Source organism: Scomber japonicus, chromosome 1 (assembly GCF_027409825.1).
Source record: "Scomber japonicus isolate fScoJap1 chromosome 1, fScoJap1.pri, whole genome shotgun sequence".
Lineage (NCBI taxonomy): Eukaryota > Metazoa > Chordata > Actinopteri > Scombriformes > Scombridae > Scomber > Scomber japonicus.
In genome coordinates, this window is record NC_070578.1 from 977,385 (window position 1) to 991,758 (window position 14,374).

The 14,374-nt window shown below is 38.2% G+C and overlaps 2 protein-coding genes across 2 annotated transcripts in view; both read left to right on the forward strand.

The window, feature by feature from the left end:
* Positions 1 to 3,783, forward strand: part of LOC128361226 (mucin-5AC-like) — a 62,989-nt gene extending 59,206 nt beyond the window's left edge. Inside the window, exons 27-29 of the mRNA XM_053321639.1 lie at positions 895 to 938; positions 1,092 to 1,295; positions 3,644 to 3,783. Coding sequence (XP_053177614.1) covers positions 895 to 938; positions 1,092 to 1,295; positions 3,644 to 3,783 — 388 coding nt within the window. The remainder of the gene's footprint in view (positions 1 to 894; positions 939 to 1,091; positions 1,296 to 3,643) is intronic.
* A 518-nt stretch (positions 3,784 to 4,301) lies between these two features.
* On the forward strand, positions 4,302 to 14,155 carry LOC128361242 (mucin-2-like). The gene is made up of 16 exons (XM_053321640.1): positions 4,302 to 4,503; positions 4,736 to 4,986; positions 5,168 to 5,351; positions 6,442 to 6,667; positions 8,254 to 8,426; positions 8,520 to 8,589; positions 9,892 to 10,007; positions 10,118 to 10,149; positions 10,235 to 10,403; positions 10,839 to 10,934; positions 11,536 to 11,576; positions 12,497 to 12,595; positions 12,981 to 13,109; positions 13,218 to 13,257; positions 13,446 to 13,566; positions 13,954 to 14,155. The coding sequence occupies exons 1-16, from the start codon at positions 4,302 to 4,304 to the stop codon at positions 14,153 to 14,155; spliced, it is 2,151 nt and encodes a 716-aa protein (XP_053177615.1).
* The last annotated feature ends 219 nt before the right edge of the window (positions 14,156 to 14,374 follow it).

Here is a 14,374-nt window from a genome sequence, read left to right on the forward strand (position 1 = left end):
GAAGATTGACATGTGGATGAAAATGACTTGACTTGAATGTTTAATAACTCAATTCAGACAAACATTAAGTGATATCAAAAAACGGAGTTATCTACTTTGATGAATATTAAAATATAGGTCAAAGAAATCAAACAAATAAATCCAAATGACAGAGTTACATTTTTTACAGACACAAATGAACATGGCCCATATTGTATGGGATATATATTTTTTAATTATAATATTTAGACAAATACATAAAACAACATGGTTGCACTATTGGTGTCATGTAATATGTATTATGTATATGTATTATTAATATGTAATATTTAAAAAGTATTTCCACATGGGACACCTGTCTATTAAGTATGAATGCGTCAGCACTTTCAGCTTTTGAGATATTCAAACATTTCTCCCATACACTTTCCATTATATTTTTTATATTTAAAAATAGTTCAAATAATATTTCTAATTATAATAAATTATATAAATAACTGGAATATGCTTCAAAACAACAAAATGTTCTGAAAGAGCTGAAAATGTTGGTAAAGGGTTTCTGTGACTGAAATATATGCAGAAGTAGTTAAAAAGTAGCAATAAAAAAACGTGTATCAAGAAGGATTTGAAGATCAGAAAAGATGAAGGTCTGGAGCTCTCACATTAAAGATTTGAAGTGTGTGAATGCCTCAACATTGATACTAATAAATACAGTTTTGAAGACCAAAAGCGTGACTGCTTGTTTATGCTAAATATTGAGAAAATAAGAAGGCAAGGTTTAGGTAATATGTAACTTCACTGAAAAGCAGGTCTTTGGTTAATATTTCCAAATCTTATATTGTGCATTTGAAGAAAATGTTCAAATTTTAAATGCCAAAGCACATGGGGATAACCACTGAATTTCCTTCTATGTCAAAGCTCCTGCACAGTCTCTGGAATAAGGTGCAACTACGATGTGAACTGTGAGTACATAGGTTCACTGATGTACATTACATACTGTATATACTTACACATACACATGCATGTGTGTATATATACATATATATGTATGTATATATATTCATGTATGCATGTATGTATGACAGTTAAAACAATTAAATACTTTGTCTCTTTAGTTTGCACATGCTTCATTAATGGAAAAATCTACAAATATGGGGCTACCGTCTACAACACAACGGATGGATTAGGACACTGCATCACAGCTGTGTGTGGGCCAAATGGCACCATAATCAGAAACATCTTCCCATGCTTAACCACTACCACTGCTGTCCCAACAACAACTCCCTTTAGATTCAGTACAGCTATAAAAACAACGCCAGGTAAAAAAAAAAAGGTTTTGGGCGCTGCATGATATTCGATGAAAAACTAAAAATGCAACATCAGTATTTTACATGAAACAGATATAGTAAAAGAAATTAATGAAAAGGAAATTCATCTGAAATTATTGTTAGTGACTTAAAATCATTTGCAAAGTGATTTTTTTGGAACTTTTATTGCAGGTGTAACCACAGAGGAAATCACAACTTTACCTGGAGAAACAACCATATCAGAGGAAACAACAATACAGGTTGAGACAACAAAACCACCTACAATAGTCACCACTGGCACAGTCACAACTGCCACCACTGGTGTTGTTGAAACTACAACTTCATTCCCAGGGGAAACAACCAAGAGTCAAGAAACAACAGTTGTTACATCCAAGGCCTCTGTTCTTACCACCACTACAAAAAGACCATCAATAAGTACGAAAGGAACTACCACCAAACCTGGAGAAACAACCATATCAGAGGAAACAACAATACAGGTTGAGACAACAAAACCACCTAAAATAGTCACCACTGGCCCAGTCACGACTGCCACCACTGGTGTTGTTGAAACTACAACTTCATTCCCAGGGGAAACAACCAAGAGTCAAGAAACAACAGTGGTTACATCAAAGCCCTCTATTGTTACCACCACTACAAAACGACCATCAATAACAACAAAAGGAACTACCACCAAACCTGGAGAAACAACCATATCAGAGGAAACAACAATACAGGTTGAGACAACAAAACCACATAAAATAGTCACCACTGGCCCAGTCACAACCGCCACCACTGGTGTTGTTGAAACTACAACTTCATTCCCAGGGGAAACAACCAAGAGTCAAGAAACAACAGTGGTTACATCCAAACCCTCTATTGTTACCACCACTACAAAACGACCATCAATAACAACAAAAGGAACTACCACCAAACCTGGAGAAACAACCATATCAGAGGAAACAACAATACAGGTTGAGACAACAAAACCACCTAAAATAGTCACCACTGGCCCAGTCACAACTGCCACCACTGGTGTTGTTGAAACTACAACTTCATTCCCAGGGGAAACAACCAAGAGTCAAGAAACAACAGTGGTTACATCCAAACCCACTGTTTTTACCACCACTACAAAACGACCATCAATAACAACAAAAGGAACTACCACCAAACCTGGAGAAACAACCATATCAGAGGAAACAACAATACAGGTTGAGACAACAAAACCACCTAAAATAGTCACCACTGGCCCAGTCACAACTGCCACCACTGGTGTTGTTGAAACTACAACTTCATTCCCAGGGGAAACAACCAAGAGTCAAGAAACAACAGTGGTTACATCCAAACCCTCTATTGTTACCACCACTACAAAACGACCATCAATAACAACAAAAGGAACTACCACCAAACCTGGAGAAACAACCATATCAGAGGAAACAACAATACAGGTTGAGACAACAAAACCACATAAAATAGTCACCACTGGCCCAGTCACGACTGCCACCACCGGTGTTGTTGAAACTACAACTTCATTCCCAGGGGAAACAACCAAGAGTCAAGAAACAACAGTGGTTACATCCAAGGCCTCTGTTCTTACCACCACTACAAAAGGACCATCAATAACTACGAAAGGAACTACCACCAAACCTGGAGAAACAACCATATCAGAGGAAACAACAATACAGGTTGAGACAACAAAACCATCTAAAATAGTCACCACTGGCCCAGTCACAACTGCCACCACTGGTGTTGTTGAAACTACAACTTCATTCCCAGTGGAAACAACCAAGAGTCAAGAAACAACAGTGGTTACATCCAAACCCTCTATATTTACCACAACCATAAAAACACTGGTAACAACCACTGAGGGTGTTGTCACAGGAGGGCCCAAAACAACAATTCCAATAACAAAACCTTTCATTTTGAACACCACTTCATCTGCAACTACTAACACAAAATTCATAGGCACTACATCAATTGGCCCAGTAACACAGACACTTCCTGGCTTTACAACTGTTTATAATACTGGTTCAACCACAACACCCCTGCTCAGTACAACTACCACATTATGTGCCTGTATTGTCAATGGAACTTCTTATCGTCCAGGTAAGTCCTGCTGTGGCCCAGTTTTCTAATAATGAAAGTAGTGAAATCAAAGTAATGAACCTGTCTTGACCTAAGTCTGCTAACATTAGTTCAGTCTTCATTTTTAAGGTTCTTTTATTATTATTATTTATGTTAATGTTGAATTCTAAACTTTTACTCCACTGATTTTCACAGGGGACTTGGTGTACAATGTCACTGATGGCTTAGGGTGGTGTTTCGTTGCACATTGCAGTGCATCTTGTAAAGTTGAGAAACAGTCCACTCCGTGTCCCACAACACCGATACCCAGCACAACTGTACATTCTACAGTGATCATCACCACTACAAAATCAACCTTTTCTACCACCACAAGAATTCCTACTTCCACTCCATCAACAACTACCCTGGACTGCAGTGATGAGTATCCACCAAGAAAGGTGCAATATAGATCAAATAAAGACTCTCTGCATCTCAAAATAATATTTTTTAATTCACTATAAGAGATGTACCAATTGCAATTTTCCTGGCTGATTACAATTTCCAGTATTTTAAAAAGTCTATCCTGCCGTCACTTCTGAATTTCTTTCTGTATAAGAAATGAATAGGAAAGACAATCTTTCTTTATAAGAGCTTAGACAGCATACACAAAGGTGTTTGTAACTTTTCTTGAGTTATGCTCTATGTGAACCGTAATGCAACTCGGTGTGGCAAAAATGTATGTGTGTATATATATATATATATATATATATATATATATATATATATATATATATATATATATATATGTGTGTATATGTGTGTATATCTGACTCAGACTCATTTTACCAAGGAACATATATATATACAGACTGGTCACCTACAGATTAGCTGAAAACTGGCCCGTGGCTGGTGCATCTGTAAATACAACATTACAGTTTTACATACCCATTTTCCTGTATGACCTGCTGTTTCCTTATCCCCATCCAGAAAGGAGAGTCCTGGACTGTTGACAACTGCACCACAGCTATTTGCACCAATGGCAAGGTCATAAAGACACCTAAGCCCTGTCCCACAGTACAGCAACCCATTTGTGCCAATGGACGTAAAGTTGTGAAGGGCTATGATGATAATGGATGTTGCCCCCACTATGAATGTGAATGTAAGTTAAAAAGTTTCAATACAGTTAGCTTTACTACTGAAGTCTTTTGCATGTAACAGACAGTATTGTGGCGGTGTGTTTTCACTCTTGACAGCAATACCATGACTGAGATGGTTTTTGTTTAAGATAACTGCTAACAATTACAGCCTTCTTGATGGGGGTAATAATGACACTTTCTGGCTGTTCCAGTTCTTACCTCTATTTACCATACTTGGTTCCTTTTATCCTGCAGGTGTGTGCAGTGTCTGGGGTGGATCCACCTACAACACATTTGATGGAAAATCATACCGTTTCAACAAAGACTGCTCTTACTACCTTGTCAAAGAGATTATTACCAAATATAACCTGACTATTACATTAAATAAACATGACTGTGATCCTTCAGACAACACATTCTGTACCCAGGCTCTCACTGTTACATACCAGTCCTATGAGGTAGTACTGACTCGGCGGTTGAAGACTTCAGGAACAGAAGCTAATGCGGTAAGCACCTATTCAAAATGTCAATACATTTGCTGTTTTAGTGTCAGCGTCTCACTTTATTTTGAGTTTACTAATTTAATAGTAGTCTGTCAGTAATAGCAGTCTGATGCGTGATGCAGTTAGGGTTAGAAGTGCTGATGTGGTTTAGTCTTCTCTCATCTTTTTTCTCCTTATCCTGCAGGTTTATGTGAATCAGAAACGCATCTATCCAGCTTACAGCAATTCTGTCATGCACATCATTGGCACAGATATGATAATATTATTGATTATACCAGAGATCAAGACAAAAGTGACCTATAGGGGCTCCACATTCAGCATTGACATTCCCAATTCTCTCTTTGGTGGGAACACTGAGGGACAGTGTGGTAAGTTATTATAACATTATTTTAATGTAGGGCATTAAGATTAACTTTGACATTCAGAAATAAGGTCATGTATTTATTCATTTATCACTTATTTTGTATCCAGTTATAGGACTAAATGATTTTGGAACTGATTACTAATGAACTATAACTAGTAGTGGATGGTAGTATTTACTCTCATGCAACATTAAGTAAACAGCATGTATATTCAACAGCACTTATTTAAAAAAGATAACAAAAGTATAATACAATATATGATCTTAACTAAATGTACTTAAGGAAGAAAAGAAAAGAAAGCACACCATATGTAAAGTTAACTGGGTCTATATACTGTGTATAAATGTATTGCACCATGGGAAAACAAAAACATAATGACAGAATCATGGATGTATTGTAAGAGATGGATACTGGACCAAATAATGGCACCCATTCAGTCCTATAAAACTGATGGACTGGCGCATACATCAAAAAAAGTCTCGCTTCTGGCTTTGTGTTATTTGGCCCACTGAATGTGGGATATAGAAAATACTAATTGTGGGATCAGCAGACAGATTTGTGTCATGGCCGTTGGGGTTATACTTCAGTCAGGCAGGCTCTGTATTGCTGCTGTTAAGAAAAGAGAGTTCTGTGTGTCCACACTCAAGGGCAGAGGGTGACTAGTGGCTCTTAGCTACATGAGCCTGCCTTGGAGATCAGCACAACAGCACAGTTGCATATTACATCAATATTAACTTCCTTCCTCCCTTTCTCCCAGAGAAGCAAGCGACAGCATAGTTTCAGCGGTGTGCAATGTGTGAGCAGAGTACTGACGGTGGATGTACTCTGCTGTGATTAAAAGGCTGCTCATGTGGGAATGTTGGGTCTCTCTAAATTAAAGAGTACAGCCTAGACCTCCTCTAAGTGAAAAGTGCATTGAGATTACTTTTGTTGTCATTTGGTGCTATATAAATAGAGATGAATTGATTGATTCATGTACCACAGGTGAGGGCATGCACATAGAAGACAAAGATACATTTTAAATCCAAATCATCAGTGTACCATTGCATATAAGAAACTATGCTGTGGCCTCATCATGCTGCCTTTCCTTTTCCAGGAACCTGTGACAACTCCCAGAACAATGACTGTCGTTCTCCTAACGGCCAGGTGGAAAAATGCACAGAATCTGCAGGCCAGTGGCGTGTGCCAGATATACCCTGTGTCACCCCCACAACTCCACCTACAATGACTACTACAATGACACCCCAGACCGCCTCAACACCACCACAGTCAACAACCCAGTCTGTTTGCAAACCTGCCATTTGTGATCTCCTAACGAGCAGGTAGGGGGAACAACATCATATTTTTAAAAAACCTTTTAGTCTCTGAGGCTGATTTATTCCTACACAGTTCCACACTTTACAAAGTACTTCTGTATTATGTTAATTATATGAGTCCATCCTATTTTGTTGTAATCACCAGCATATCAGATTCGGCTGTGATCAATTCTGAGTTATGACAGAGGTCACACTGTCAGGACTTTTTAAATGCTATTATGTGCAGCCATTGCCACTGTGGAATAGGATACTGGTATAGCAGAATCAGGTGTAACATGCTTTTTTTCATCATGAAGATGTGGCACTCAGCAGTTATCTGTCCCTCTGCTCCATCCGGTGCATTTATTAACATCTCACACACCGCCACATCACAATTTATATTAATTGTAGCACCATTTTGATGATTAATTGCACTGCTTGAAATGAGTAAACCTGCAACTTCTGGAAGTTGTTGATAATTGAATTTCAAACAGCTCAATTTAATGCTAAATGTAGACCCTGAAAAGTAGCCACTAACAATTGGCTAAAGGTTGAACTGTGATTACCTACTGTAGCATGATGTGGTAGAGCATAGAGCATAATCATACATTGACAGAATCATATCCATATTGATCAATTTTGATAACCAAAAGAGCGAGATAAGGCTAGGTGGGACAATTTAAACTCTGGATGGTAGTACATTAAAGGATTAACTCATACAGCCTAAAGTATTAAATAGATATTAAGTCATTACTAGTTTTGGCAATAGTTAGAATAGAATAAAAAAAGGGATGAGTGTGTCTATTGTGCACTACCAGCTCTCTTTTTCATCATAGTAGCAGCCTTCAGCCTATATTTGGAACAAATTACACGCAAGTTCAGAGACTATTAAGTAGGAGGAACCCTATACCTACACTATCAGTCTACTAACTTATCTATATAGTCCTACCTGACTCAACAGAAACAGCCTCAGTCCTACTCTATTTGGAAGGTACCGCAATCAAATGTGAATTCTGCTGGTCTGATGATATTTGTCATTGGCTGGGTGAAAACGTTTGCATACTAGGTGATAGAAACCTTTTTTTGCATTGAACACTTTTTACAGTGTAAATGGGCAGTTTTAGATCTGAATGTTGAATAGTGACTCTTTTGGCCCTCCATAACCCTAATGAAGAGCAGCATGTCAACTCATAATATGTGTCTCCCACAGGGTCTTTTCTGTGTTACATCTGAAACAATGTGTACACCTGTTGTGATATGGTTTATATACTGCTGTTATCTCATGCTTTAGAGAGACACCCCAGTTTGAATCAACAATAATTACATACTGCCTACAGACACTGTTCAAGAAAAGAACTGATGAATATGGGTGTATTGATAATCTCTGTGATATTTACACTCTGCGACCAGCAGAAAAACAACCTGTACATTGTTATGCAGTCTAATACAACACGACTACTAAGCATGACCTAGAAACATACCATACAACTGAATCACACAACTAAAATTCAAAACAACTGAAGTATCTTAGAATTTCTCTCACAACTCATTGGATGCAAAGTCTTCTGCTCACTTCTTCTGATACACTGTTATGGCCTGTATTTCCCCTCCAGCGTATTTGCTCCGTGCCACTCAGTCATAGCCCCAGGACAATTTGTGCAATCCTGTGTGAATGACATTTGCAATGGTGGCAATGATAGCTGTTCCAGCCTAGAGGCCTATGCTTCTGAGTGCTCTAATGCAGGAGTCTGTATTGACTGGAGGAATGACACCAATGGGCAGTGCGGTGAGATATATAGTATTGCAGTCTGTATTATAGGCCTACAATAATACAATTGCTTAGATTTCTGAATCATATAAACAAATCTCCATTTTACAGAACACAAGTGTCCAAGTGGAAAAGTGTACATGGCCTGTGGTCCTGCTGTAGAGCGTACGTGCAATGAAAGGTAAAGTATATGTCAGTTCAATGTGTTTTTGTTGGTTTGTTTCTGATCATTTACACACCACTTACTTGATTCATATGTTTATATTTTTGATGTCAAGCACTGAATTTAAAGATGTTTCATAACATCAGCATCAATATTATCCACATGAACATGATCACCCAAAATTCTGATCACTGTTTTCTTTGATGAGTGAGTTTTCAATTAGAAAGTCAGATCTTGTCTGTGCAGTTGATTAAATAGCTGCAGTCATTTCATAGCAGAAAGAATGATGTTGTATTTAATCTACAGTGTGGTTAAAGATGCTCCTCTTTCACCTAACTGTAAATAAAAATGGGGTGTCATTTTACACATTGATGATGATAGTGATAGTTTCATTTATTATTTATGTATTTATACACAGGACTGGTTAGGATCTAATGGTTGATAATGTTCTGTGTCCTTCCAAACATCAAACTGGAAAGCTATCAACTGATTAAACATTTAACAATACATTTATTTGGCTGTCCTTGAGTCTTCAGGATGAGTCTTAAGTCTCAAGACCTGATCTGTAATCAAATATAAAGTCAGAGCTGATGTTGGGTACTGCTGGGGCACAATTGCCAGGAGAAATAAATGAAACATACACATATCAAAAATGGCGCTGATATGTGCAGGCAGAAACGTACTTCATAGTTTCAGGTCTGCCTGTTCAGACCACCTTTATGGTCGAAGATCACTCACATCTCTCCGAAATCCTACTTGCTTCATGAACTACTAGCCCAGTGTAGCTACATTCTTTAATGACAATATTTAAATATTCAGGCGAGACACTAGGATTTAATGGTAATTGACCTTTGTGTGCTTTTCTAATTACTAATATGTTCAAATCCAATTTTATATTTGTTTATTGAAAGATATGAGGACTGTTTATCTTTGTATTGGATAAATAATGGATGATATGTTGCATGTAGACATAGTTATGATCATTGTTTTTTATAGAAACAATTGAGTCTTGTTAGATATTGAGAGGAGCAAGAATGCAATAAATGCACAGATGCAAGAAAGAAACACTAGTGGTCACCAAAATCTAAAAAATGTGCTTGTTTCAGAAAAGTAGAGCCTAGAGTCATGGTTGCAATTTACAGGCACTTTTATAAATTGTACTGTGTATTGTTAACTCTCGTAAATATATATTATGATAAGTGATTAAACATTTTTAATTCTTAGTCTCCACTCTGAGTTCCTTGTTATTTGACCATACCTCAAAACATCTCCAAGTCTTCACATCTCTATAATAACAAGTAATTCCATATCTGACGACAGATACAACAAGAAGTTCAAGATAGATGCATCCACTAACTACACTGAGGAGGGTTGCTTTTGTCCTGAAGGCACCACCTTATTCAACACAGTCTATGAAACATGTGTTAAATCCTGTGGTAAGTAGGGATCCAATAGTAAACTTGGTTTGACTTGGACATAGAATATTTACATACAATATTTGTCACACCTACAAATCTAGAAATGTTTGTTTCTTTTTGAATTTCAGATTGTGTTGGACCTAATGGACAACCCAAACAGGTGAGAACTCTGCTTAACACATATATTCATCTACATTAGCAAAGCATGAGCTGTATGCCTGAACTGGTTCCTTTTTCTTAAACAGCCTGGTGAAACATGGACAAGTGACTGCAGCAACTGTGTGTGTGACAAGGATTCAATGAGTGTCCAGTGCCAGCCTATTGAGTGCCCATCAGTACAGAGTCCCAACTGCAGCGAGCCTGGCCAGCAGCTGGTCAACAAAACAGACGACTGCTGCACAACGCAGTCATGTGGTCAGTTGCAGGTTCACAGAATCAAATGTGATTCTGTCACTTTGTGATAGGAGTACACATTTGGAGACAACATTTCAGATTGAAGAATATATTGACTTTATAGGTCAAGAAAAATCAATTTGCAGAGGCATGCTTTAGATATGCCATCCCATCATGATGAACATCCTCTGCTTTTTTCCTCAGTTACCTTGCTAATATAGAGCAAACTTTTTAATCAATATTCAATGGACACATGTAACTGTCCTGCCCCACAACAATCATTTTATTCTAAATTCAAGCAGATGTAAATTTAATGTAATACTTTGTCAAGGCTTTGAAGATTAGGAAGTATAGTTCTTTAACTTATTGTTACCTCTATACTAGCAAGTAATTCAAGGCAAACTGAGGCAAATCTCAACATTCACGATAATAATTCCATTCTTTTTTACCCAACAGAATGCAACACCAACCTGTGTCCCACTCCTCCCACTTGCAAACTGGGATTCTATCTCACTGTCACTAACGACACCTGCTGCCAATCCTACAAGTGTGGTATGTGTCAACATATGATATCTATCATGAAATTAAATACAAGGGGGTTGAGCATAGCTCAGTGGGTAGAGCACCCACCCCATGGGTAGAGGCCACAGTCCTCGCTGCAGGCGACCCCGTTTCAAATCCCGCACCGAGCAGTGTTACCCTGCATGTCATTCCCCCCTCTCTGCCTCCTGTTTCTCTCTACTAACCTATACAATAAAGGCAAATATATATATATATATATATATATATATATATATATATATATATATATGTGTGTAAAAAAAAAAAAAAAAAAATCTGTTTAATCTGTTGTAAAGAAAATCAGCCTGAGACAGGAAAGGAAAGCATTTACATCAGCATGTGTCAGTAGGAGCTGATTTTTGATGCATTTTCTGTGTAAAAGTAAAGATAAAGTATTTAATGTCAGGCTTGAGTCCAGCAATTTAGTTTGAATATTTGTTCACAGCTTATAGTCAGACAGTTAGATGTGCAATAACTAATCCTCACATGAAGGGCTTTAAAAACCTGTTTTGGGTAAAACACTGCTTTACTCTTCACACATCTACATTACTACCCTGCTAACCTAATTCATGTATCTTTTATGTCCCTACAGAACCTAAAGGTGTATGTGTCCATGACATGACTGAGTACAAAGTAAGCACCCCCCCCACACACACACACACACACACACACGCACACACACGCACACATACACACTGAAGAATTGTTCATGTCGACTGAGTATAAACAGACTCTTGTTTGTGAGAAGTGAGAGTGAGCATAAAACAGACCAGAGCTTAAAGGTAACAAAGAACAAAATGATATGAAGTAAATATGTGAAAGTTTCCTTAAAATCCTGGATTGATGTTTGATCAATGTGTATTCTGTAGCCTGGTGAAAAAATACCCACCACACCACAAACAACATCAGAACCACCAACAGAAGCACCATCAGTAACAAGGCAACCATCTGGAACAACAGCCTCACCATCTGGATCAGGACAAACATCTGGAACAACAGCATCACCATCAGGATCAGGACAAACATCTGGAACAACAGCATCACCATCAGGATCAGGACAATCATCTGGAACAACAGCATCACCATCAGGATCAGGACAAACATCTGGAACAACAGCATCACCATCAGGATCAGGACAAACATCTGGAACAACAGCCTCACCATCAGGATCAGGACAAACATCTGGAACAACAGCATCACCATCAGGATCAGGACAAACATCTGGAACAACAGCATCACCATCAGGATCAGGACAAACATCTAGAACAACAGCATCACCATCAGGATCGAGACAAACATCTGGAACAACAGCATCACCATCAGGATCAGGACAAACATCTGGAACAACAATGCAACCTTTCAAGCCTGGCCCCTGTCAGGAGTGTTATTGTGGCCCCAAAATGGATCCCATCACCAAGCTAAACATCATTAACTGCAAACCTGTTGTCTGCAAAACAGACTGCTCTGAAGTAAGCTTACATCAAACAAACATTTAACACACACATATTTCAAAGTTGAAGGAGCTGGCTCCATCACTGTCTCTCTGTCCCCAGGGTTATGAATATCAGACTGTACCTGGCAAGTGCTGTGGGAAGTGTGTTCAGAAGAGCTGTATTTTCACCACACCTGACAACACAACGCAAATCATTGAGGTCAGTGAGTGAGCTGTGTGAGTGTTTCCTCAGTTTTGATAGCCAACAATATAAGAAAGGGGATGCTGGCTATAGCAAGAGAATGCTTTTTACCACTTAAACAATAAAAAAACATTTCTTAGAAAGTAAAACAAACACAAATACCTTTAATTCACAGCTAAAGATAAGACTTCCTTCCAGTGTTGTAAAACATTTGATAAAATGAAACAAAATATAAAACAAAAAATATCATCTTTATCACATGTGATGTTGTTCTTCTTAAACACCTTGGTGGAATACAAGAAATGTAGTGGCATTTGGGCCAAGCTGTGCATGTATTTGAGCCAAAAAAAGTTCAATAATTTTCTCCCTGTTGATTTAGATTTTGTTTTTCTTGTTGATACAGGTGAATGACACGTTTGTACCCCCCAATAACAAGTGTGTGAAATATACATGTGAGAAGATCAATGGACAACTTGTTACCAAGGAGACTGAGACCACCTGTCCTCACTTTAATCCCTTGGACTGTGAACCGGTGAGTTGACCTCATTTTGTCAAAACCCAGAAACTCATACCCCTCTCCCTGTCCCTAACACATGCCGTTCATGTCTAAAACACAATATTGTATGTCTTCCTCCTCCAGGGCACCGAGACAACTGACGCCAATGGATGCTGCAAAACCTGTAAGTTAGTGGAGTCACCATACACACACACACACACACACACACACACACACACACACACACACACACAATTGAGAAAATAACATTTTGAACAGGACACATTTTAAGAATGGAAGTATGATTTTGGGTGATGAACCTGTGTATCATACAGCATTAAATAGAGCGTTAACCCTTGCCGTTTGTTCCAGGCAAACAGCGCAGTGTCTGTGAGGTCCAGAGTAATGAGACAGTCATCGAGGTGAATGGTTGTAAGAGCGTGCAGCCAGTCAACATGACATCCTGTGCTGGACACTGTGGAAGCTCATCTATGTGAGTTTATTTAGCATCAACTTCATCAGCATTCCACTGTAATTTGAGTTCACAGGTTGTGGAAAATCTTACTCCATCATCAAACTTGTTTTGTCTGTTTAATTATTTAATGAACCCCTCTTATGGATTGTTTGACAGCTTCTTCTGGAAAACAGCTGCAGGGCAATACTAAATACAATAAATTACAACTGCAGACTTGATAACTGTTACTATATGTCATGATGTCTGCAGTTATATATGCTCATAAGTCTTAGATTTGTTGTTATTGATAAGCCATCAGCAATTATTCAAATTCTTTTTTTAATCCATTGTTTATGCTCTGTAAATATATATGGCCTTTCCCCCTAGAGGCTACATTGTCATAAGAGCTGTTGTCTGTGTGTGCAGATATTCTGCAGCGGCTAATAAGATGATGCACCAGTGTGAGTGTTGCCAAGAGGCCACCACCAGTCAGAAGCAAGTGGAGCTGACCTGTGCTGACAACTCCAAAGTCCAGCACACCTACACTGTCGTGGAAACGTGCAGCTGCAGAAAAACAGAGTGTGTGGAGGGGACCACAGCCAAACTACAGCGCCGCCGGAGACGCTGATCACTTACTTAATGCTTTACAGTAAATTATCACCAGACTGAAGTCTTACAGACACTATGCAAAACTTCACCCTATCTTTACTTTTTCATGTAAAGTTTTATTTGTAGCTCGTTTTCTATTTTTCCTGTCACAACATACTACTGTGATGTAAACTTTCTTAGTTTAGAATTTCTTTGATGATAATTATTAAAATTATACTTCTGCAATATAAACATTTGC

Coding starts and splice junctions, on each gene's coding strand:
- LOC128361242 (XM_053321640.1), top strand. CDS start 4,302: ATGACCTGCTGTTTCCTTATCCCCATCCAGAAAGGAGAGTCCTGGACT. Junction 4,504..4,735: donor CCCCCACTATGAATGTGAAT/GTAAGTTAAAAA, acceptor TTTATCCTGCAG/GTGTGTGCAGTGTCTGGGGT. Junction 10,404..10,838: donor CTGCACAACGCAGTCATGTG/GTCAGTTGCAGG, acceptor TTTACCCAACAG/AATGCAACACCAACCTGTGT.